We start from the raw sequence: 26,386 nt of genomic DNA, 5'->3' as shown, positions 1-26,386 counted from the left end.
TGCTTTTATTTTATTTAATGTTTAATATCTGGGAAAATACAATAAATAATTTTTTAGTCTAGAACAATTAGATGTTACGCTTAATAGTAAAATGTTCAAAGAAGATGTATAAATAAATTAATATCTTACTATTTAACTTCAATGACAATGCAGGTCTCAGCTTTAGAAAACTGAGAAATTTTCACCATGAAAGATAAATTAATATATTCTGCCCTTCCATAAACCCGTGGCTATGATGGAAACCAATGGAAGATATATATATACATATACATATATAAATATATATATGTATATGTGCCTGCATCAGAGGGCAGAATTTGTCCTAAATCTTACAAAATGGTAGTTTGCAATTAGCATTCATGTGTATTTAATTTGTCAACAAATAGAACTCCAGAATGTTCATGTATCATACATTTTCCAAGTCCTGTAACCATAACTTATATGAAACATTAGCATATAAAATGTCGTCAATGTACAACCACTTTTTTTTTTTTCAAAAGTCAGTGTCAAACCCATAAAAAACAGCGAATTCATTAAAACCAGATATATTGTTTTAAGTGCTGAGGTTAGCATTAACTTCCTTCTGTTTCAAGCACAAGAAATCGATTAAAAACGAAAAGGCAAAAGTGTCTCAGAAAATGACAATGTCTTTAACAACATACTTGTAGCTTTACCAACATTTATCTGATGATATAGTTAATTGAAAAACAATGTAAACACGATGAGGTACAGATACCAATAGACATTCCTCACAACTGTGCAAATTGGGCCTCATCCCACAAACACCACCGGCTCCAGAGCTTCCTCACAGGGCCAGTCACACTGAGTCCAACTACAGCCCCAGCAGCAGCCCCTGGTGCTGCACTTGCAGGAGGAGGTCCTGTGACCTCATGTCATGCACCAAACATATTTAAAGTGCCTTAGATTTCAAACTGATGCAAATTTACATTTCATTTCTTTAGAGCTGAAAAGGTGAAATAGCTTGAGTAAAGTCTTACATAAATACTCGTTTAAAATTGTTAGAGGTTTTCTTTTTCAAGGCAAATCTAATAAAATATTTGAACTGCTCTGGAATTAGGCAAATAGTGTCTGTGCTGCTTTTTGTAAAAAAGCAACAATATTCCTTTGCTGTAAGGTATTTTATGTATCTCCAGTCACTCTTCCCTTTATTTTATGGAAAGTAAAAGGCAGAGCTATTGTAATTTTGTTGGTGCAATTGCCTGTGGAGTTCTGAAACAGCCCAACAGATTTTTTTGTGATGACACTGAATCTTAAATTCATCCCTTTTCAAAGACTTTCCTCCAGTTTGTTTTATTCTCCTTCTTCAGTCTTCTCAGAACCAGCTCCAACTGAATGATCTGCCTCATACTTCTTATCAAGAGCATCTTCAAAGGATTTCCCACTGCAGTCATAGATTTTACTTGTAGGTCTCACATGTGTTCGGATGCGAGCTCCTGGCTGGTACAACTGCATGGCTGGGCGATCCTGGAAGGAAGGAGATGTGGTTAACACTTGAGAAACCCCTGTGAGACACATAATGTGGGATTTTAAAGTTTTGAATCTTTATGAAGAAAGTAGATTTTGTGTTACAGTTCATAAGAGCCAGGAAAAAAAAAGGAGTGTAATGAAAATAGAATGAATATTTGATATTTGTATTGTTTTATAACACTATTCTTGGGAACCAAGCATTTTGAATCAGTGCTGAAAACTGTAAAAATGAAAGACCCTATGATACATTTGACATAAACAAGAAGAAATCCTGCACACAATTACCAAACATGGTATTACAAGTAAAACAAGAAAAATGTTGTTACCTTCACTAACGTAAACTGAGAACAGCAATAGCCTGTGCACTTGCAACTCTGCAGATGAATGACAAACACTAAATAGAAGCATAAAAGCCCAAGATAAACCAGGGTAGCAGGTAGCAATGAGAAAATGATCCTCAACTGACCATCAAATATTAGCATAATTTAAACACTCAAAGCACATTTGAGTTACACACATCAAAATAAAAATTGCAGTTATTGCCCTACTTCATCATGCCTTCCACACTGAGTAGGAGAGCAGGGAATTCATTCACTGGTAATAAACAAAGTAAGTACAATTTGGGCATGGGCAGTCTGTGTGAGTGACCCAACCATATATATGCTGATCTGATCATGGGAAAATGGAAGAAGGAGGCAGTGGACAAGGAAAAGACACCTCAAACTTGTAAATGGTGATACTTCATAGCTCTTGAGAGTACTTTTTAACCTTGAAACATATTGTTTAGAAACTCTGCTTAAGAAGTTGTTTACTAGAAAGCGTATTTTACTCTCATAAATACCAATTTTTAATGTTATGAAGAAATGAAAGCTCACCAGAACCTGAGATTTGATCAAAGTGTCATGTTAAGTTTACCAAATCCCCTATTTGAAGACAGTGGCAGAGCACTGAAATTGTCCTACAGTCAACTATACTAATTTTCAACTGCTATCATAATATTAAGTAATTCTGGTATTTTGTTCATTCATTCAATTTTTTTCTCCTTCTCTTTAGACCAGTTTTCAAGATTCTCTCTTGGGTCTTACGACTAGATCATTCTATTTAGTGCTTTGTAGTGTGGTATGAAATGCATAACACACACTTTTCTATATCACAAACAGTTGCATAAAATTAGATCTTCTGACAAGCAGTGCTCATTAGAAAGTTCATGATAAAGGGTTCAAATAGCTCTTCTTACCACAGACTCTGTACCCTACAGCTTGCATGAAAGCTGGCACAACGTTATTTATACTGGAAGTTTCCCATTTACTAATCAATTCTTACAAACTTCAGAAAGAAGCTCAATCACTGACTTAAAAATTTGTGTTGGCATTGTCAAGTCTATACTAAGTTGTAAAACTCAGCCCCTATTCTTACTTACATGATAAATACTCTAAGGAAAATGTCACCAGAATGCAAAATACTTCACTGATAGAGCTTATTTTTGTTTAGGGAACAAATCTACCACTTGAAGTGTGGACAAATCCAGAGACTCAGCAAGCTACCAGAAGCATAATGCAAAGAAATAAAAAGCAGGCAGCTTCTTAACTCTTGCCAAAAGGTCCCCAATATACCAGATTGCAAGAACAGCCTGGCAAGCATGAGGAAAAACTGTTTTTCCCATTTTCCTGTTTCTGAACTAGCCATTTTTCTGACTGTTCCACAGTTTGAGCCACTGATGGATGTGGAAAGTGGCTAATGTGGATATGCAGATAAACCTCACTCATCCTGCCCAGCTGATATTTGCATAAACAAACAGTGGGGCACACCAGGCTGTCTGTGTTTGCACCACAGGACTTTCTCGACACACACACAATGAGCCCACTTGCACTTGCTCTGTGCACACTCCATACAGACTCACTCTGCACATGACCAGTCTACTCTGCTCAGCCTCAGCCCACACCACAGCTCAGTCACTTAGTTTGAAAGAGTTTCACATGTGGAATAAACTACTACCCAAAACAGTGTTTGGCTCACCTTTTGTGGAAAATCCAGGATCACAAGAAAGAGAGAATGAGGGTGACAAGGAGAGCCACACCCTGAAAAGAGTTTGGCACATCCATGAAATCAGAGAGCCTGAGAGAAACGATGCCCATATCTCTGGGAGGCAATAAGGGACAGCTCTACTACAAACCCTGCTACAGGCCCTGCTTGCATTGGTTTTGCATCTGCTCTTTCCCTGACAACAGCTATGAGGATAAATTTATCCTAATGAGATGACAGCCTTTTCATACTGGCAGGTATGTAATACTGAAGAATCCATATATTTACACCCTCTAACTACAATGGTCTCTGAATTAGCTCCAAGTCCTTAGAGTTGCTCAACCAAGCAATATCTGGCAAATCCATAATATAATTACTTATGAGCTGGGTAATGGAAGTACATTTTTAAAATACTAACATGCCACAGTTTTTAACTTTCATTACAGATCGGAAGTGTAATAACTTTTAATACACTTATAAAATGCAAGGCTCCAAGAATAGTGTTGTAAAAATGATAGGCTTGAAAGGAAGACAGAAAGTCTTCTACATACTGTGAATATGAATGAGCACAGACCTGTAACCTTAACTTATTTTGACAGTTGTCCTCTGACAACAACCCAGAACAAAGTCTGGGTTTTACTGAAAATGAGGTAAAGAACTTTTTCAGAAAAAGCATCTTTATGCTGAGTTTGCAAAAGTTAAAACCTGTGATCTTGAAGCACATTTAACTAATGAAAGATTATCCTAAATGAATAAAAGAACCTTATTTCTTATGCGCTCCTTTTTGGATGCCATGTCATCACACTTGTCCTCTTTACCCAGTTTGTCTACTGCCTCCACAGTGAAGCTGTAGTTGTAGTTCCCTTTCTTTCCTCTGTCTTGGTTGTATCCTTTCCCCCATTTCAGCTCTTCTTCATTCCTTCTCATAAACTTGTCAAACTCATAGTGAGTTCTATGCTTTCTGCCATCATCCAATCGATACCTTTGTCTTTCAGGTTCTTTTTCTCGAAATCTTCTCTCCAAATCTCTTTGCTCTTTGTCACTATCATTTTGTGACCTATGAGTACGTATAAAAAGAAAGAAAATCCAAGAAATTAACAGTAAAACAGAGCTGCTGAAGGATACAATACAAAGGTTTTCTTCTCATTAAAAAGGGGTTATATGCAATTTTGCTGATAGTCTTATCCATGTATGTCTGGCCCTTGACCAGGCATTCAGTTCAGAATAGAAGATAACGCTTTGCAAGCAAAATCAGAGTTTTGTGCAACTGTTGTAGAAGGCCCATTCTTCACCTTCTATCCCTCTTTGAAATCCTACCAATAGCTCCCCAATACCCTTCACATAAACACATGCTGCATTATTAGCTCTTGTGGCTTGGTCTTGAGGTGAGTCATGCATATAAGTAATTCTTTGCACAGGAACATTCAAGGCCCGAAGGAATTGTGCAGGCATCACATATTAATTTGTAAAGTTTAACTCTTAACAAAAATTATTCACTGACATTGCAACTTGCAGAAGACATTTGTGAAAATGAATATTTAGGTTCTAGGCTTTTGTTCATTGTGTCTCCAAGTAATCTAGCCTGCCTTTGCAAATTTTATTTAGGAGAAAGACCATTGCATTACCACAATATAAGACTTAATTGCTGCTACGCTGCAATGAGTCTATATTATAAAGACTATTTGTAACATTTTGCTGCCTGTCTGATAAAATTCCCAGCTCTCTTATTCACTTCATTGTTTCAGTTCAGCAAGCACACGCTTCTCTCATACAGCCAAACTGCAAATAATGAAGAAATATTACAGAACAGAATGAACTTTAAAATTAACAAAACCAGGCAGTTTCTTTTTATATACTATACGTGTATAAATACTTGAAAAAGCGAGTTACTTGAGGATGGAGATTTTGTATTGTGCAGTGATCAAGTAGTGATATGTTTTTCATTTAGAGTTATTTAATATCAATAAAAGTATATCTTTCTATATCACTTCTTTTTAAAAGTAACAGAACTGTGAAAATTGTTAGCATCTGCCATGAACTTGGGCATTGGTGGGGCTGCTAAGACAAGGGGGCCCTATCTCAGGAGGAGCTGGAGGTCACAACAAAACCTGAGTGAGCGTGAGTTATTCAGTATTTCACAAGACTGAGCTGGTGCCAGCAGAACACATTCACCAAGTGGAAGCGATGTCCCAGCTGTCCCAGACAGTCGACTCAATTACAATTACAGAGATACTGTACCTGTAGCATAGACACACATACACTGAGTTAGCTCTCATGGGGTATGTGGTTGTAAATTGCTTTGTTTCACATTTGATATGCTACTCTAGACGTTAACTCTTAGTCCTAGGAAGATTCAGGGCATGACCTGCCATAAAGTCAGAAAGACCCCCCTCGATTTGTTGGTGTAGCATTGTCTAGTGGTTGTCTCTTCCCTTGCCTGTTATTGTGTGTGAGGAAGGAATGGATGCCCTTGGAGGAAGGGAAGTGATAGGGATACAAACTCCAGTTCAAGAGTGGCTAAAGGAGCATCCTAAAATTCAGTCACAGTCAACAGATAGGCAAGAGTGGAAATGATGGGATAAGCAATTACAAAGCAGAGGTAGAAGAGAAAGTTACACAGCCAGAGAAAGCAGAAATGAATGGAAATAAAGGGAATGGAATCATACTTTTTGGTATAGTTTCAAATCCATATGTGACCATGTACACTTATGCACCTACTGAGATTTTGCTTTGTGGTAGAAAGCTATTGCTACTGAGCTTTAAAAGTAGTTTCAAACACACAATTCAGTCTCCTGCATATAGGGTTGGAAATTTAATATTGATATCTGAATCAGTGACAAAGTAGTTTCAACTTTAAACCTTGATCCAGCCAAAACAGCTCATAGCTTGCTACCTAACCACTAGTCACAATGAAATGACCACTTGGAAACACAAGGTAACACTTACTGTAACTGTGCAGCCAAAAGGATGCTGTTTAACACCTGGAAAATCTACATTAATGCCTTATTAAACTTATAAAATCAATAGTAAACAATGTAATATGACAACACCATAAGCTTACTGTGTAAAAACCCAGGGAAGTGGTGGAGTCACCATCCCTGGAGGTATTTAAAAGTTGTGTAGATGTGGTGTTTAGGGACATGTTTTAGTGGTGGACTTGGCAGTACCAGGTTAACAGCTGGACTTGATGATCGTAAGGATCTTTTCAACCCTAAACGATTCTATGATTAGCAAACAACTGACTTGTCCCTGCAGCTGTTTCTGTTGACCCTGTTCTGTTTCCATTGTTGAAGAACATCAGCAAAGGAGTTTCTGAATATTTTCAATTTTCATTAGAGATTAGGACATGGAAGGTTTCAGGAACTTCCACTTTCAGGACCTATTCTACATGTTGAAACACTGAGCCCATGCTTGAAATCCTTAGTCAGAAATAAAAAAAGGATGAATAATGCATGTAGGATATTATTGGCGACCCATTTATCCAATTAGTAAATTCAGTTACTTTATTTTCCAGTTTTAGAAGTTCCTTTATTGTTCTATTTGCCATTAGAAGAACATTTGCAGCTCCTACGTATGTCTCAAAAAACCTGAGAATCTATGTGGACAAAAGTAAAATTCAAACTACTCAGAATAGGTTCCCAAAGCATAATTCCAAACTTCCTCTCACATTTTATATGTAATACCTTAGGTAACTTATTTAAATGTTAAAGCTTGTCCTTCTGTACTGCAAAGCACTTTTGAGAGCTTAGCCAGAAAACTCAGTTGAAGGACAAAAGGCTGTGTATCTCAGCAGCATCTTATTCTTAGTTGTGCATCTTACATATCTTGTGGGTGAATCCTGCTTGCAATGAGACACACGTACCAGAGGACAAGAGAGAGAACCAACTGCTGAGAAAAACACTTGTAAGACAATATATTCCCAAGTTACAGCCGTACTTTCTTGTTCCTACTAGTACAAACGTAACACAAAAGGCAGTGGGAGATAGACAGCCTTCTGCATGTACTACCATAAGCCTGTCATTGACACCACAACCCTCCTGCCATTATCTCATCTATCAAACACAGTTATGTGTTTATTGCAGCAAACCCAAGTGTGAAGGAAGAGTATGGCATCCAAGTCAATTTAGGCTTTGACATCCATAACGGAAGAAGGACCTTACCTGAGCTCTTGATGGGGAACAGGTGAAATAACAATGAAACACTGAAGGAATTTCACGCAGAAATCCTTCCAATCTGGGATTTCATAGCATTTCACAAATAAGAAATTGCATCCACTGATACTGCCCTCCAGTCAGGAATCATAGAATCATAGAATCGATTGGGTTGGAAAAGAGATCTCCTAGATTATCAAGTCCAGCCCTTGGTCCAATTCCAGTCCGTTTACTAGATCATGGCACTCAGTGCCATGTCCAATCTCAGTTTAAAAACCTCCAGGAAATTGTTACAAAACACCTTTTCCCAAAAGGACAGTAAGAGATTTGTTCACACACAGAATAAAATCAGTTCTTTGGGGTCAGAACATCTTGTCAATGCACCACTTAAATAGAAGCTGTGAGATGAAAGCATTTATGATCTAAACTGAAGTCTAAAATATAAATATTACTTACTTTTCCTTAAGTTCTTTTAGTGAACTCTCCAAAGTCTTGGATTTTATACTCCCAGATCCAGGTGATTTATCCCATTTGTTTTCCTCAATGTCAGCTTCTTCACCTTTTTCTTTGTGCTTTTCACTGGCCAGTTCATCTCCTTTTTCAGGCTTCTTGAGAAGCTAAGAAATAGTTGTTTATATTATGATGTAAAATTATTCTTCTCTGTTGTAACAGACATTTTGACAAGTATTAAATATAGCAGCAACATGCTGAGATTGGAGATACCTTATTTAAATGCTAGGAATGTATTTTACAAAGTATGAAATTTAAAGTTATTTAGAAAGGGCAGTTTACTTTTGCTAAGGAGTGACAGTCATTAACAGGCATTCAACTGCACATTTTTAAATATGCTAAGAATACTGAAGAAAGCACTTACCTACTCTTCTCTCTGGAGTTTTATATATAAAGATATTGTTATGGCCTATGGTTTCTTAGAGATCATGGAACAGAGCTCAATGTCATGGCCAATAAAATAAGAAGCAGAACCTCTACAATACTACAAAGAGAGCAGGGTTAAAACTTCACGTCTTGAAATGTTATATATAAAATGTGTGTCACAGGAACTACTTGGGATAGACCACCATGTATAAGTAGGTGCTTAGTACATCCTGACACAAATACAGACTGAGTTAAAACTTGATGCTAGCAGAAAAGATCTCATTATACTTTCACCTTGAAGGCAAGGACTTTCAAGAAGACTGTTCCTTTCATAATAACATACACAGGGCTTGAGCAGTGTCTAGCATTACAGAACAGTCTTTATAGCAGGACCGACTGTCTTGAACTACTACCCTCACATATCAGGACTAAGCAGAACATTTCCTCAGTCTTTTCACTCACCAGATTTTCTGAAACAAGCACAGGTAGTTTTTTCCAATATTTGAAACTTCTATAATGTTTATCTTAGGAAATATTTTCCTCTTCTTTCAGAAATAGAACTAGGTTTCAAGGTCATATCACCACTGATATGTCATAAATACTGGGGTTTTTTGGACAACCAGTTTTGGGTAACGTATTTTAAGGATTAAGTCTCTTTTCTTCTGAACTTCTGGAGTGTTTTTCTTTATGCTGAAATATGAAAAATATGTAATTCAGCTTCAGAATTTACTGTTCTGTACTTCCAGATGAAGGAAACTGTTTTCCAAGAAGAAAAGAGGAAAGAAGTCCACAGTTCAGTGGCTTCTGATCACCACAAGATCTGGAGTCAGTCTCTGTCCTTGCGTTATGCTACACTCTTACACCAATTTTTCTCTTCAAAACAGCCTATAAATCTCTTCCAATATCACAAAATTAAGTTCAGATGAGTAGTTTTTATCTATGTCATCTGAAACAAATAAGGGCTTATATGTTCCAGCTTCATAGCACAAGTCACGTCCTCCTAACTGATGTCATTAAAATCCATTCATACTGTTGCAAGGCAGTGCAGCCTGAAGTTAGCAAATCTTTGTTGTAACTCGGTTAAAGCTTGAATACTATTAAATACTTTAATACTATTAAAATATATTCATTCTTGGCATAAACACAAAAAACTCTCTGCACATGTGGCCAGATGGAGAGTCACATAACAGCAAGTGTGAAAACCCTATTTCACAGGAACACAGAATCCCAGAATATTGAGGTGGAAGGGACACAGGAGGAACATCAAGTCCAACTCTTAAATGAATGGCCCATACAGGAATCGAACCTGTGATAATCTTTCAACATGCTGACACAAAAAAAATTTGGTTCTGTCAGGTAATTATGGCACAGAATGCAGCACTGTTGTATAACTGCACCAGCAGATCACTGTCCCTAAAGCCACTAGCTACACTTTCAAACAACACTACTTAGTCAAAGCCCCACATTACCTTCCCTTGCAGTCAAAACTGGTTTAGTATCTCCACACTGTGCTATCATACACTAAAGAAACATTGAGATCCCAGAGAACTTCTAGATAACTTAAAAAAGAAGAACAATCTTTCTTTCATTACATTACCTTGATCCTTATTTCTTTTTCAGAGATTTTCTTTTGCTTCTCCACTTCTTTTCTTTTACGTCTTTCTTCTTCTCTGCGCTTCCTTTTCTCTTCCTCCCGCAGACGTTTCTTCTCCAATTCTCTCCGCCTTCGTTCTTCTCTTTTCTCTTCTCGTATTCTCTGAAGAGTTCAAAATGATTAATTGTAAATTGTCCAACAGAAAACCACATGAAACATAAATGTTGAACTTCAGGCAAAAGTCTGAACGTACCTGCTTTTCTAATTTTCTATTTTTAATATATTCCAAAAGGGGTGTTGTTCTTCTAGCTAAAACACAAAAAATTTGGGATATAGTGTTCAACTCCTAAAATATGTACTCATTTCTTTACTTTAGCACTAACCCCCTTTTTATTAGATTTATCCAAAAGGGAGCTAAATCATTGATAAACCTATTTGTTTCACTTATTTTTGAAAGTATTCCCATCATTCTGCTTTAGAAACACTTTGTTGCTTTTTTTTGCTGTTAGCGTTAGAAGCAACAGAAATACACAGCATGATTATTTAATGTTTAATTAAAGATCCTATCTTTTCAGTTCAAGAGAATGGCTTTTCTCTCTTGCTCATTGAATGATTATTTGACCAAAAAGAAAAAAAAAATGTGTGCAGAATCTACTCCTTTATTTTTCACTTTAGTACATCAAAACCTAGCTATATGTTGTTCATATACAGCCCATACTACTGTAATCTCACATAGCATTTTTCAGTCCCAAATGTCAAAGTACATCATGAAGTAAACATTTTCAATCTAGTATAACATTTCCATTTATCCAAAATTAGCATTCATCTCTCCATAGAGAAATAGGAAGAGATAAGCAGTTTGTCCCAGGTTACACAGCAAAGTATCATCAGATTCAATAACTCTGCCTTCCCAAATAACAAGGAAAATGTTTAACTACTGGATCACACAGCCATTCGTATGTTACAGAGCTGTCTCCACACTCTGAATCAAGTCACCTGCCTGAACCATTCCCAAATGCTACAAAATGTTGGAGGACATCATCGAATTTTTTATCACATTCATTTTATTCATAGACTAGCACTGAATTTAGACTTGAATTCATGTACTTACAGCTGGGACTAGTTACAACAAACTTTGTCAGTCTTAGATGTCCCAGGACAGAAAATGTTTGCTACTTGAAATTGCTCTAAAGTTACGTATAGGATTCTGCCTCAAACCAGAAAAAATATTCACTAGTGGAATGCATGACAGGATTTGGAAGAAAAAAGAAACAATAAAAGAAAAGAGGAAGAAATAAAAACAGAGTTTACAACAAATTTGAAATGGCATAACCAAAATCTAGATACAATTCATATCCCCAAAACATTTAAATCTTTTTGCCTTGAAAGTCAGAATATGCTGGAGGCAACCCATTCATAAATAAAAAAACTTTGTTATGCAGTTATGAAAACACCGACAGGAAGGTTGATTCAGTATTTGTGTTTAGTAAATATCAGTGTTCAAAAGCAATAACCAAAAAAGATTGTTGATTTGCCATTTTCCTCTCTCCATCCCTGGATTTCCCATGCTGCCCCACCCTCCTCACATGCCCATAATTTTTCACAAGCTTCAGGTTCCCAGAACCCTCCCTTCCAGTCCCTCAGATCTGCAGCTTTGCCCCTCTCTCCTGCCCCTCTAAGTTCCCCTGAGCAGTGTCTGCCTCTGGGCACTTTGACGTGCTGAAACAGACCACAAACTGTAACTGGAAGGTCTGGGGAAAGGATAAGCTGCACTAAGAGTCCAGAACTTTCCCCTAGTCATGACTAAGGCTGCGGTGCAAGAGGTTTAATGAGAGAGGCAGTGTCATAAGTACTATCAAAAGAGGAGGGAAAAAAGAATGTTTATCAAACCTGAATCTTACCCATTTTATTTATGGGCCCTACTGCAAATAAAAATCTAAGATGTTTTTCTTAAAATGTATAGGAAATTTCAAAAGAAAATAAAGTGCTAAATGAAGATGTGTGTCTGCACAAGTTTTTACATTTTATCTTGCTCTCTACAAACAAGACAGAAAAATGAGCTTACTTTCATCTTGTTACTGAGAAAATCTCATTTATATCTCTCTGTCACACTGAAACTGATTAGCTGACACATGTGACAATGCTGCAGAAAATATGCTGGTTCACATTAACTCTACATGGAGAAAAGATGAGCATGTGAGGCTCAGTTCTGCCAGCAAAGTCCTGGGCATGTCCTTCGTTGACATCAGTAGGAGTAACATCTTTGCAACTGGACACACAACTAAACCTGTACATAATTTTGCTACAAACATGTCACCCACTGAAGTTATCTTTGTTTCAATATGGATAGTAATGGCCATAGCTTTGAATGGCAGAAAAAAATAAAGCAAATAATTTGGTTTCCTGAGATTTAACATAAACAAAACACTGAAATTCTTAATGTAAATCTGCCTTGAGCCAATATTGCTACTCTGAAATCTGCAAGTCTCAAGACTAGGAATTTTCATTGTTAGAGTATTTTTAAGTTAATAAATCTTTCTTGAAGTCAGAAACTTTTTGGAAATTCTAAATTTCCAAGAAGATTTTGAGTCTCCTGTCAAATACTAAGGAGGATTTGGGATAAACAAATATTATTGTGTAATTTCCCTATCTAGAACAGCAACAAACAAGCTCTATTACCTAAATGTCCATAGTACTAAAATTTCCATTTCCTCTAAATTGGAGAAGTTCCAAATCCCTCCAGTCAACTCTCAAACAGCAGTAACAAGTGACAGGACAAGAGGAAATAGCCTCAAGTTGCATCAGAGCAGGTTTACATTGGATATTAGGAATAACTTCTTCACTAAAAGATTGCCAAACACTCAAACAGGCTGCCCAGGGAAATGGTGGAGTCATCATCCCTGGTGGTATTTAAAAGACCTACGGATGTGGCACTTGGAGACACAGTTTAGTGGTGGACTTGGCACTGCTCAGTTAATGGTTGCACTTGATGTTCTCAAAAGTCTTTTCCAACCTAAAGGATTCTATTATTCTAATCAAAAGAGGTGGCTACTTCTACACTACAGAAGTAACAGCAAAGGTCTTTTTTTTTCCTACTCAGTTGTCACACCTAGGGAAGGACTAAGTGTTCTGCATGTTGTCACATGAAGAGTCTGCACATCAATATTCCATGTCATCCTGAAAGCTGCACACCAGCACTGAAGCCCTCAGAGCTGACCTCACTTCAAATGCCCTGTGGGACTGGGAAAGTCATGCTGCATGCATACAGAAAACAAGTGTTGCCTTACTTTCAGAGCTTTTCCAGAATCTTGACCGAGAGAACAAAGAGTGATCATTTCATATTTCTTAAGAAAAGCAGCTAAATACGAGGGATAAATTGTTAAGTGTTCAGCTACTGTATATTTTCAAAATAAAGATTCCATCTATTAATACATCTCTAAGTATTCAGAATTTTCTGAAGCCACTCTGCATGCAATAGTTTGGGTGAAGCCAAGTTGATTCCATGCATAGACACTTCAGAGAGCAGGCAAACACCCCTCCTATTCGGCTGGGTAACAAAAATTTAAACGTGGTAATCTAAATCTGCCAAACTGAACAGGTCAGCTCTTGCAGGTAATATAAAGATATAAAAGTAAAATAATTAATACTCTCAATAATAAGAAAAATGAAGAAAACAGACCAATAAGTTCCCTTGTTTTGGTCTCAATCTCTCCCAAAAGAATCTCAGGATTGGCACAGATTTTCTCTTCATCAGCGCAATAACTCTCTAAAAATTTCTTATATTCTGGATCTGTGAAGAAAAATTTTTGAGTGATGTTAACACTTTGCAATGCATAGCAGAAAGACAATGTATTTTCCACTGTGATGCCAAGAAAATATGTTTACCATCTTCAATGCTCCCGGCTCTAGCATCTTTCTTCTTCAGCTTCTTTTTTGAAATCTTCTGGAATGGAGCAAATTCAACCACTGCAGGATACTCCAAACCTTAAAAGAGATCAAAACTTAATTCTCTGAGAGGGAGAAACATTCCCAAAATTCAAGTAAGATTTTCAAAACTCTGGAAACATGTGTTGGGCACTTTTAAGTGAAATCAAAGGTGAATGTTTCTATAACTTCTACACTTCTAATGAAAAGTTACATGTAGAGGTATTTTAAATTCAAGCCAAAATACATTTATATTTTAATGATATACATAAACATTAAATATTCTTAGATATGTTAACAAGACTGTCAAAATGAAGATGACTATTGTTGCAAAATAAAATGCTTGTATTATGATTTATAATTCCCTTTTAATTATTCACAGATATTGGTTAGAAAAATCTACCCCAAAATCTCAGTCTGACAAGTGATTAAGTCCTACTGGGAAAGGAATCTGAAACTGTTCAGTGGTTTCCTAAAGCTTTGTTGCCTGAAAGTTTAATTAATAAATAAAGGCTGGATAATATTCAATAAAACAACATAGCATCTCCTTTCAGAACCAGAACGGTAAAACTCAGCACGTAGAACTGTATGAAACTTCTTTCAGTTTATGATGGACTATGCAACTTCCTGCCTGTGTTAACTGGCAGGGATTCTTTGCTTTGAATTCTGCCTTAAATACTGGATTCTTCTTCAGACTGGAGTCAGAACTGTGTGTAGTTTTTGAATTTCATCTGGTTTCACAGCAGGTTCAAGATCACACTTAGCTCCAGTCCACTGAAAATTTGTCTTAAATCTGTTAGAACATTTGTTAACCATATTGAACCTGCTAGTCCTTGTTCCAGTTTTAGCCTCCTAAGAGCAATGCTGCCACAAGCTTCACCAGAGGGCACCTGTGATCAAACCTTGTGCTCTTTATTTGCACAGTCACACCAAACTGCCAGCTGTGTCCAAACTCAGTTTTTTTCCCCCAGAATATCCAGAACTGAGTATTCTGGCTTCAATACAGCACTAACACTGAAAAACCTGCTCAATTTAGGCAAAGTGAAGTCAGCAGAATCATAAATTCTTTCTGGTTTTTCATCTTAAAAAACCCCAGAATCTGAAATCTGGGAATCACACACTGTTCTCCATCTCAACAAAAACAATCCAAATCTGATGGATGTTAGAAGCACACAAAATATCTCAGGTAGGAAATGCTGAAGAGGAATTATTAAGCTTGAGAGAGAGTTTCTTTAGAGATCAATCTCTAGTAATAGTGGGCAGGTTTTGCAGGACCTCTGCAACACACTGAGTGCACAGAATAGACTATGTCTATACAAGAGACCCACACATCTATGTCTGTTTTATACAACCTACGCTATTTTTTACAGAAGGTATGACTGAATGAGGCAAGGAACTACTGAAGTTCTGCTAAACCACTTCATGGTGATGGCAGTTTCACACTACTGTGAGACCTGGATTTGTCCACATCTACATTACAGACTTTTTCGCTACTGTTGGGCAAACATTTTCAGACTGAAGATTTTAAAGCTGGCAATAAATTGTGTTGTTCTTGTTCTGGAAATTCAACTCAAGATGTCTGCAAAGGCCCTAAAATTTCAAGTTCAACATATCTTAAAAGTGGGCAACCAAAATGTTGAAGGTTTCCTCTTGCCTTTTCAAAACAGTAGGAAGTGGCACAAGTTTATCTCACAGAAACACATTGAAGATGCATTCATGCTGTTAAGCTTGCATAAGGTAATCAAAGCATCGTGACAGTGCATTGCCTAAGGTAAGAATGCACACAAATGCACACAAAGCATGCACACCACATAGACAAGCAAGACTGCATGGGCAAATACATTTTGCACTTTAAGTGCTAAATGTTAACATATTTTAATTTAATTAACAACATATTGAAGAAAAAAATTGACATAATTAGCAAAAATGAAGTAAAACAATGTTCTAAAATGCTGTATGTAAATATATACACTTCATATCTTACAAATAGTCCAACCTTTATTATCAATGAAGACATAGCCATCAAAGCGATCTCTAAAAAGAAGAATGTCCTCAGGATTTCTAAAGTTAATGTATGCTCTTGAGTAAAGATGAGGATAAAGGCTGCAATAAGAAACAATTTTATTTACTGTTATTTATTATTCTGTTCAGGACAAGGGAAAAAAGAAAAACTAGAAGGATCACACTGTTATTCTCATCTTTGAGAAACTGCTACCTTATGCAGTCTTTACACATACATATTGATTTATATATATGAGAATAAGGAACTGAACAACTGAGTTCTGTATGCAACTGAAATTTATTCTGAACTAAGACAAATATTTCTAGTTTGTTTTGTTGCCCTAAATTCCAGAGAATACCATTCCAATTGCACAGGATCAAAACTTTAATATTGCATGATTTAAGAGATATGAGTAACAGCAGTGCTTTGGGGGAACTTCTTGGGCATGTTAAGAAAAGGCTTCTGTCACTGAAACAGGCAAAGGTAAGTAAAAGACCACAGTGAAGGGGCAGTTTCCAAGCTGCCACTGTGTTTAAGATACTTCCATCTTTAAGAAAGAATAAATAACCTAATAGTTAGCAAGATAATCCACTGAATTACACACAAATTAATAAATTATCATTCACGTGTTATCAATATACACACACTGTCTAGTTGTGATGAACAGCTACTGTGAAAATCCAAATCATTTCTAGCAAAAGAAACAGGTACTTACTTAAAATAATTTTGATTCTTCAAAAAAGTGACATAGATCCCACTTCAAGGGCAATTGTTTAACGTGCCTGATAAAAACCTCAGGGCTGGCACACCACAACCACAATGAAACTGAGATAATTTAATGAATTAGCACCCATCAAGCTGAGTTATATGAGTCATGGCATTTCCATGCTTGAAACCCCTTCAACTGCAATACAAAACAACCTGTTTGAAACTGTCTTAATGATGGCTGCATATTACATCAGGTTTTGAACAAATCTTAACACAAGTCCGTAACTTTAAATCCCTATGTTCATATATTATTGGCACGCACAGCCTGCCTTCAGACCAACTCATCACCAGCAGCAGGAGACTATACACAGATGCAATAGTGTTTCAATCCCATACCTATTTCAGAATTAATTTCACAATTAGTGAGAAAGAACAAAAATATGGGTTGGATCACAGCATCCACGAATGTGGCAGCTCAAAGGAACCCTGTTCCCAAGTAATTTTTTCTTTTGAAAATATGCATTCATATGGATTCCACTGCCAGTGTTAAAAGCAGACCATAAAGAGCAGTGCTGTCACTAACCAATGACTTTGTAAACCCACCAAATTTGTGTTGGATCCTGCAGCCAGGGAAAATGTTTAAAAATACTAGTGGGCTTTTTTCATTTAGATGTGTCAGGGACCAGAGTCGTGTTTAGGGCCGTCATATTTGGTCCATGTTTGTGTTTGTTGATGTGCTATGAGAAAATACTGTGTAGTTTCACTGTGGAAAACTCAACCCTGGAGAAAGAAATAGTAGCGCAACATCAAACTGCTGAGAACTTAGCTTTTAACAAAGGAACAATAAAGAATAGAGCCGTTGTTGGTCTGGAGTCAGCACCCTGAGCTGCGGCAGCCTCGGCTCCTGCGATGGCCACGCACAGACTGATGCTGCAGCTGACGAGATTCCACTCCAGAAAGAGGAGATGTAAGGAGTGGACCTGGGCTGGGGGGGTGAGGAGAACCAGATGTACATCGTTTTGATCCAGGGGATGCCCTGAAGGTGCACTGCCTACTTGCCCCTCCTGCTGAGTACCGTGCTCCATCTCCTTCTCCTGCTCAGTGGCTTGTTAAGATTCCAAGGGTTGGTATGTACGATTTTCTATCACAAGTAACGGGATACATTTGCTTTGCTTACCAATAAATGTGCTTTGCTACCTCAGTTGTGTTTTAGCATCTTTTATTTTGTGCGTGGGAATCCTCCTGAACCTGTAACAGATGTTTTGCAAATATGGAGTGTTTCTACAGCATGAAAGTATGAACTCTCTATTTCTAAGGAAGAGCTATTGTACCCACATATACCCACAATATTTTGATGTTCTAGGATGGGAATAGCACTGAGTCAACTGTAAGCAGATAACTGCAAAAATGCCTGCTGGGGCATGGCCAAGGCTGAAAGATGCTACAGGGTGGTTGTTGAGTTACCACCAACATGCAAAGCAGATGTAACAAGCCAGCTTCCTTCTCAGTGGTTTCAGAGAAAAAAAAGGATGAATCTTAACACTTTTCATAATTACTACATACAATTAAAAATGAATTTTAAAAAGCCATACAAGTGTAAGTAAAGGAGGGATTTTATTGAGTCAACTGTGCTATAAGAAATGTGTCTGTGCTGCCTAATGGTTGTAACAGTTAAGAACTCCCTGACTCTCTGATAACTGGCAGCTCCCAGGAAGAAGCAAAACTTCCTTCTCTGTCATAATAGCAGGACTATTCTTATGGTGTATGTTCTTTGATGCTTAAATTGAATGAGGCCTGATATTAGAGATTGATACAATTGATACTTGAAGATTCACCAGACAAAACCAGGAATCTGGAGGCACTGTTATTTTTCAGCCACTTCTCTGCCTCAGTGCACAGCAAACAGCTGCATCAGATAGCTGGATTTTCTCTTTCCCCTATTAACGTAGAACATTATGGTTGGACACAGAATCATGATGAAGCAAAACTGAAAAAAACCACAAGACTTATTCCTTCCACATTTCCTTTAGCTGGTATATCAATGCCATTTCTTTTATCTGTTTTGGCAATATATTCTTTTCCTAGAACACAACATATTTTTCTAGTTTTTTTCAGCTTAGAGTATCGTTCAAAACAGAGGAACATTTAATACAGTTATTAAGCATTTACTAGTAGGAAAAGAACAGTGAAATGTATAAACAGGAGAGTGGAAAGCAGAGATTTAGCATACACCTTGCAAATAAGGGATCCAGTGTTATTGCTGTGTGTTATTAACATCTTCAAGAACTTCATACTCATTAGCAGAAACACACAAAAATGTGAAAGAATGCTTGAGCACAACAGGATATTAATGTGCACCACAGCACAATAAAATGCAACTCTCTGTCCATTATTGTTCCTATCTATCAGGGTAGAAGGTTGCAGACAGAGCTGTGACAAAGCTTAGGAATTACAGGTCCCTTCTGTGATGGAGCAACTTCTACAAATAGAGAACTGGTTATCATTCACATGCAAGTCAGCTCTTGGTGTTCAGTGTGTAAAAACCTCACCAGTGAGTGTTTCACCCTTGCCTAAGACTTCTTACCCAGCAAAGTATGCAGTGTGCCTTAAAAGGTGCATAAAATTAACATTCTAAGTGGGAAGCTAACCAAACCTAGCAAACTGGAAACACTTAGCACTGGCCTGCATATAGAATACTCTTACTCTGGGTTTCAGACATCTGACTTCCAGCTGCTGCTCTCCACCCTGGGTTCCCTCTTCACCTACACACTGAGAACTCAACAGCATTACTGTGCAGCAAAGAATGCACAGAACCTCTTCACAGGGCCACAGGCACTCTGAGGCCAATGACCTCTCCCAGGAAGAAACACTCCTGCTTTACTTTTGTCCTTTGTATTTAGCAGTTATTGGCTAAAATACTGCTCCTGCTCTTCGGGATTTTGCCTTCCAGCTGAGTTCTACAGAAGGGCCCCTGAACACTGGTGTGTCTCCTGTTGTTAAGTATCTACCAGCAGATTTCATTCAGGATCTGAAATTCAGTTTCCTAACCAGACAGCTGGTTCTATTTTGCCCTGTGTTTTCAGTCTATAATGTTGCTTTCCATCTGTATAATGTTCAGGACAGATGCACTGCACATGCTGGCATCCCTGGGATATCACCAAGAGCAATCTCTATGGAAACAACCCAGATGAGTCTGACCAGACACGTTTCTTCAGTCCAACACACTGCTTCTTTCTTTTCTGCTCTGCACTCCAGGGTATTCAATCTTTCAAGGTTCCATGTGTTTCTAGAATACTTAAGTCTATCATCTCTTTAAGCCTTTATTTTTCTAGTAACTTTAGCAACAAACACATTCTAATTGTTTACTTCTATAAAGCATCTTAACACAATTGTGTAAAAAGATTGATACACAGGAAAGCAATTTTAAATTGTTATCTACAGTATAAACAGCAACTATAAAAACAGCTATCACATCTTAGTAAAATATTTATCAGTTATGGTGGCTGTATATCTATAAACATATATACTTACATGTGTATAAATATAGATACCTATATGTAAATTTTGGAGCGTGAACTAACTCCTGCACCCACTCATAATAATTGACGAGGTTAACTCATAATCTACATTGCCATGTCAAGCTAAAATTCCCTGGCCTTCAGCCTTGTCACCTTCCATGGTGGATGGAACTGGCATAATTTTAAATTTACTTAGTTTTTCCTTGCTGCAGTTATTACTGCACAAAACCTTCCTGACAGAGAAGCACAAACATTACAGAATTGTGTCAATCAAAGCCTGTCAATTGTTCCACCCAGAACACAATAGTGGTGGTTCCCTCGAAGCTCTAAAGGCACTGCCCTTTCAACGCTGCAATTCCTGTGTGGAAACCTCCACCTTACAGTATTGATGCTGTTTACCTACAGTAACACTAGGGCAGTCCCATGGTGTAAAGGAGAGCACTCTGGACTCTGAATCCCAAGGACCTGAGTTCGAGTCTCAGTGGGGACCGTCCCCTGGCAGTTCAATGCCTCCCTGCCATCCCATCCCGTCACATCTCGGATGCTCAGCAGGGTCAGCCCCAGTTAGTACCGGGTGCTGTGACAGTCCTGAGGACTTCACTGTCACTGTCCAAGCTCGCTCGGCCGTGGCAGATGGACCTTAGGACTTAAACGGTGGGGCCAGTTCTGTGCACGCTGTGCCTCACCTAAAGAATCCACTGTGCAGGCTGGAAGGGCACACCCACGTGGGGAGAGCCCTGCCCAAATCTCCATTCGCAAAGTCTGGCCATACATACATATACAATAACCCTCAGCAAAATGTTGTGAAAAGGGACGGAGGGAAAAAGAGGAGGGTGCTTTGCAAGAAGCTTTATCACCCTCTCTGATACATGGCATGGCTCTATTTGACCAGTTCATGTGAGCCAAGCTCCTGTTCAGGACTCTTTACATTTATAACCTCACAACATGATTAACAACTCCCAGCACGCAGTGCCGGTCCTAAGGGATGACCCAAATCCTGCAGGACCAGAGCTCAATCACGTGACTCAAGTTTTAGAAGACTCGGAAATATTCACAAGCAGACAAAGAGTATCTCGAAAAAACAGTTCATATTTGAAGTCTGAGTACAGGATAATCTGTCAGGAAGGCAGAGTCCTTCTTATCAGCTATAAACAGTGTTTTGTTTGTATTTTTATGTTAATGTGTAAGAGAATAAATGTAATGCAGTGAATCAGATGAATCTGAAAAACGAATGAAACACAAGTCACTTTCTGAAATGATTTTACTGAAATGGATGCAACTGAAAAAGCATTATACATTATTAATGACACTAATCACATGAAATTTTAAGATGTTTTACATTTTGCCTCTAATAGGACATGGTAAACTTCAACATTTATGATATAAAGACAATAGAGAGATTAGAAATATAAAGATTGCAATAACAGAGAAACCGTAGTTGATAGGCCTATCTTGTTTGTTTTTTCCTCTAAGGTGAGATGACCTTGAAAATAAAATGTAGAAACCACTACAGTTAGACCTCTCTAGTCTTCTTTCCGACAGCAACTAATAGAGGTTGCTTAGAGAAATTTTATTAAAAAGGGGAAAGTACACACTGACACTTCATCCAGTACATAATTTCAGTTACTTGCAGCCCAGTTACTCTGCAATACCGGACTTGTATCTTGTGTTTAATAGGTTTTCATGATATTTGTCTAAATAAGTATTTGTCCCACTGCTCCTGAACCTTTTTCATCATCCATCATTTGTGGCATGAATTTCTGACAAGTTCTACAGTTGGACAGAATGCTGTGTGGAAAAGCTTCTACAGAAATATGAATGAGCTCTTAGAAACTTCTGTGACCTAAAGATACACAGATGTGGTTAAATTGATATGTTACAGCTCTTAAGGCAAATTTGTCTGGTTCCGCCCCAAAACATCTGTGTGTCTTTCCAACCAGCAGATTCTCTTCACTGAGGAGCTTCTCCAAATCATTCTCATTAGGAAACATAAAGTTTCTTTTCATGTTCCCATGTTTTCATTATCTGTTCTCTGACTTCTCAGGATTGAATTTTAAAATCACCATTAACAGCCAGGAGTCTTTGCATACGAAGCTCCTTTTCAGAAATACTTGAAGTAACCCAGCAAACACAATAAAAAGGGAAAAAACATGTGATTTGGAATGGCCCGGTTGCCTTAATTAGGTTTTAAGCACCTGAAAACCTACAGAAACAGCTCATCCTCACCTGGGATCAGCAGTGCAAAACTCAAAATAATCATGGGCAGGTAGAGGATGTAGCTGTTCCTCCAGTTGCTCCTTGGTTAGACAAGGAGGAAGCCTTCGAATAACCACCTGCATATATAAAAGAACATGGAGATTTGTATTTTATCTAAATACTGTACAAACAGATGGAACAAGTTCCCTCAGTTTCTGCAAGCCCTGTAAAATTGTAGGGTCACTGATGTATTCTGATGAAAAGCCTGAGAACCACTGGCAATTTAACCAAGAACACAGGATTTTAACCAAACCAAAAACCAGATATTGATTACACAAAATTTCTGCAGTATCTCTTTTTAAAATAATTTTAATTAATTTTTAAGTCTTCTATTACAGTGGTATTTTAGTGTATTAGGTCTCTCTGTCCAGGTGCTCGAAGCAGGGGCTCCAGGGCAACCTCTGAGGGCACGCTGGGGCTGCCCCATGCTGGGCACAGCCAGTTCCAGTGGTTTCAGCCCAGGGCACAGCTGAGCAACTCAGCCAAGATGGTGATGACTCCAGGAAATGTATTTAAAATTGAAGGGCAGAAAAGGCTGCACAGCAGTGGGTGATGCAGAGGAGTAAGGGCTAAGAAGCGTGACAAACAGCCCTGCAGACACCAATGAAAAGGAGGAGGAGGGGAGGAGGTGCTCCAAGTGCCAAAGCAGAGATTCCCACACAGGAGATCATGGTGGGGCACCGCTGTCCCCCCACGGCCTACGGAGGACCCATCCCACAGCCCACACTGAAGCAGGTTTATCCTGAAGAACTGCAGCCCACGAAGGAGACTCAGGCTGCAGCAGGTCATGAACAACTGCAGCATGCAGGGGGACTACCCTGAAGCAACTCATGAAGGATTGTATCCCACTGTATCCCACGTCAGGGCCCCAGGCTGGAGGGTAAGAGTATGAGGAGAAAGGAGCAGCTCACAGGAGCTATTTTGCCCTGTCTGCAACCCCCATTTGCCATCCTCCTGCACTCCTTGGGTGCAGAAGAGGTAGTGCCTGGGAGAGGGGGAGGGTGGGAAGGAAGGAGTTTTAATCTTTGTTTCTCACCATTTGACTCTATTTTGTTAAATTTGCAATAAAGTAAATTTATTTTCAGCAAGTTACAATCATAGAATACTCTGAGTTGGAAAGGACCCATCAGGATCAGTGAGTCCCACTCCTGGCCCTGCAGAGAACAGTCCCAAGAGTGTGCCTGGAAGCGCTGCCCAAATGCTCCTGGAACTCTGTCAACCACGTCCCTGGGCAGCCACTTGTTGACCACTTCCCTGGGGAGCCTCTTCCAGTGCCTGATCACACTCTGGATGAAAAACATTCCTAATATCCAATCTAAATCTTCCCTGACACCGCTTCAGGCCACTCCCTTGGCTCCTGCCACAGGTCACCAGAAAGAAGGGATCAGTGCCTGCCATCCCACTTCCTCTCATGAGGAAGCTGCAGGAATCTGTTATGAGGTCGCTCCTGAGCTGTGTCTGGTTTTGCTGTGATGGCGCTTCGTGAGAGATCTCCCTGCCTTTATCCCAAACCTGCGAGTTTTTCCTATCACACCTTCCTCCCCTGTCCTGCTGAGGAAGGAGTGCAAGAGCAGCTTGCTGGGGACGTGGCAGCCACCCGGCGTCAACCTGCCATGCTCAGGAAAACTGCCCAATAATAAAGACCAGGAAACTGCAGAGAAGCCTCTGGGAGAACGATGCCGGCAAACAAAGCAGTAAAATGGCCATCAGTGGCTTCAGGCAATTCATTTTAATTTCTGAATATTTTAATATATGAATTTAACTTGATTTAGCTTTAAGTTACAGTGATTTTCAGTGCTTCAGTTTTCCAATTTAAGAAAATGGGAATAAATCAAATCTTAAGCTACTCACAGAATCACAGGATTGTCAGGGTTGGAAGGGACCTCTGGAGATCATTCAGTCAAATCTCCTTGCCAAGACAGGGTCACCTAGAGGAGGTTGCACAGGAAGGCATCCAGGTGGGTTTGGAATGTCTCTCCTTGGAGAGAGAGACTCCATGACCTCCCTGTGCAGCCTGTTATACTCTCCAAGTATTATTTGAAAAACGGTCGAATAGAACCTGGGAAGAGAGACGTGCTCTCGGCCTTGCAGAACTGCTTGGCCACAGCACTGGCCAGCCTTGATTTCTTTAGAATTAAAGGTGACGATTTCCCCGCTCCCCGCCTGCCCCCGGAGCCGCCGCCGCTCGCCCCACGCGCCCCCTCACTTTGCTCAGCGCCGCTTTCTTCTCCTCCCGCTGTTTACCCGGCGCCGGCGGAGGCAGGGGGCAGGGCAGGTCGGGCGGCGGGGGCAGGGGGCCGGGCGGGTCGGTGTCGGTGCCGCGGCGCGGCGACTCCCTTTGCGCTGCCGCGTCCGTGTCCATGTCCATGGCCCGCCCGGCGCCGCCACCGCCCCCGCCCCGCTCCGCCCGTCTCGGCCGCCCCGCCGAACCCTCGCGAGAACTGCCCGCAGCGCCGCCGACGTCTCGCGAGGCTCGCGCGCACCGCCCCGCGGCCGGGCGGGCGCTCCCGTTCTGGGCTGCGTCCGCGGAATTCCCGCAGCCCCGCGGGGCTCCCACTGTGCCAGCGGACAGGGGAGGAGGGGAAATGTGCCCCTTTCCCTCCTCTAACCGTCCCGCCCTATGCTCGGGGGTGCCTTGTCAGACCGCAGGGCGGGATAGGCACAGACCCGCCGGGATGCGTTATCCTCCCTCTTGGGATGCAGGGCCTGAGGGGTAGCCAAGGCCTGGGGAGAAAAGTGGGGAAAGGGAGGGGACCATTACTGATTAATTGCCTCAGCTCGACTCCGCTGTCTCTGTCCAAACGGGGAGCAGCACCCGCACGAGGCACCGCCGCACCAGCCCCGCGGCCGGGCAGGAGGAGCAGGAGCTGCTCTGGACGAGACTTCCCGGCCTTTCTGACGGATTTCATCAGGAACTGTGGGGATAGGACGAGGCAGAAGGTGTACACATGGAAAGAGGGGAACATTTTGTCTCGGTAATTGGAAGAAATTCTTCCCTGCAAAGGTGGTGAGGCACTGGAACAGGCTGCCCGGGGAGGCTGCGGATGCCCCATCCCTGCCAAGGTCAAAGGCCAGGCTGGATAAGCCTTGAGTAACCTGGTCCAGTGGGAGGTGTCACTATCCATGGCAGGGGGATTGGGACTTGATAATCTTTAAAGACCCTTCCAACCCTTAACATCATTCTGTGATTCCCAAATTTTAGCTGCTGCTTTTGCTCCTATCTCTGTGGTCTTCTGCATCAACCCCAATAGCTTTTGTCAAACAGCTTTTGTGAAATCCTGGTAGATGTCTGACATCTGATTTATCTTAAGTATGAGAAACGTATCAAATAAGGCCTTATGAGTGGCTGCAGACTCAGTCTCTGGTGGGGGCAAGTCACTGGGGAGGTCACCAGTAACAAGGGCAAAACCATGGGAAGCATATCCCAATACAGCATTAGAATAACCTCTCACCTGCAAGGTGTCCCTGAATTGAGACCTTCCAGGGGAAACTGGTCTTCCCAGTGGCTGGTCTGGAAGTGAGGAAAAGCTAAGAATATTGGGATTGTTCAGCCTGGAAAAGAGAAAGCTTCAGGGTGATCTAATTGTAGTCTTGCAGTACCTGAAGAGAGGCTACAAGAAGGCTGGAGAGGGACTTTTTACAAGGGCATATAGTAACAGGACAAGGGGGAAGAGATTCAAACTGAAAGAGGGTAAGTTTAGATTAGATATAAGAAAGACATTCTTTACTGTGAGGGTGGTGGGGCACTGGAACAGGTTGCCTAGAGAAGTTGTGGATGCCCCATCTCTGGAAGTTTCAAGGCCAGGACGGTTGGGGCTCTGAGAAACCCAGTCCATTTGAAGGTGTC

General features: G+C 39.9%; 1 protein-coding gene across 4 annotated transcripts; it reads right to left on the bottom strand.

Annotated features, from left to right (window-relative positions):
- On the bottom strand, positions 1-24,942 carry UPF3A (UPF3A regulator of nonsense mediated mRNA decay). Of its 4 annotated transcripts, none has more exons than XM_071574196.1 (10): positions 24,746-24,942; positions 22,510-22,616; positions 16,052-16,158; positions 14,017-14,115; positions 13,811-13,921; positions 10,385-10,440; positions 10,135-10,293; positions 8,118-8,278; positions 4,273-4,567; positions 1-1,485 (listed from the first exon to the last, which is right to left on the bottom strand). In XM_071574196.1, exons 1-10 carry the CDS (start codon positions 24,905-24,907, stop codon positions 1,312-1,314), a joined length of 1,431 nt encoding a protein of 476 aa, XP_071430297.1. In that variant the 5' UTR covers positions 24,908-24,942; the 3' UTR covers positions 1-1,311. The 4 variants fall into 4 exon arrangements, with proteins under 4 accessions (XP_071430297.1, XP_071430379.1, XP_071430459.1 ...); XM_071574278.1 differs by having other exon boundaries at positions 1,325-1,485; positions 4,329-4,567; XM_071574358.1 differs by having other exon boundaries at positions 1,346-1,485; positions 4,493-4,567.
- Between the last annotated feature and the right edge of the window lie 1,444 nt (positions 24,943-26,386).

Source organism: Pithys albifrons, chromosome 1, assembly GCF_047495875.1.
Source record: "Pithys albifrons albifrons isolate INPA30051 chromosome 1, PitAlb_v1, whole genome shotgun sequence".
NCBI classification, from domain to species: Eukaryota; Metazoa; Chordata; class Aves; order Passeriformes; family Thamnophilidae; genus Pithys; species Pithys albifrons.
This window is presented reverse-complemented; position numbering and strand designations above follow the sequence as displayed.

Bases quoted from the DNA above. Each gene is read 5' to 3' on its own strand.
- UPF3A (XM_071574196.1), bottom strand. From the start codon at position 24,907: ATGGACATGGACACGGACGCGGCAGCGCAAAGGGAGTCGCCGCGCCGC. The intron at 14,116-16,051 runs GTTGGACTATTT...ATCTCTTTTAAG, and splicing joins TGTCTTCATTGATAATAAAG to GTTTGGAGTATCCTGCAGTG. The intron at 13,922-14,016 runs GTAAACATATTT...TTTTCTTCACAG, and splicing joins AGCCGGGAGCATTGAAGATG to ATCCAGAATATAAGAAATTT.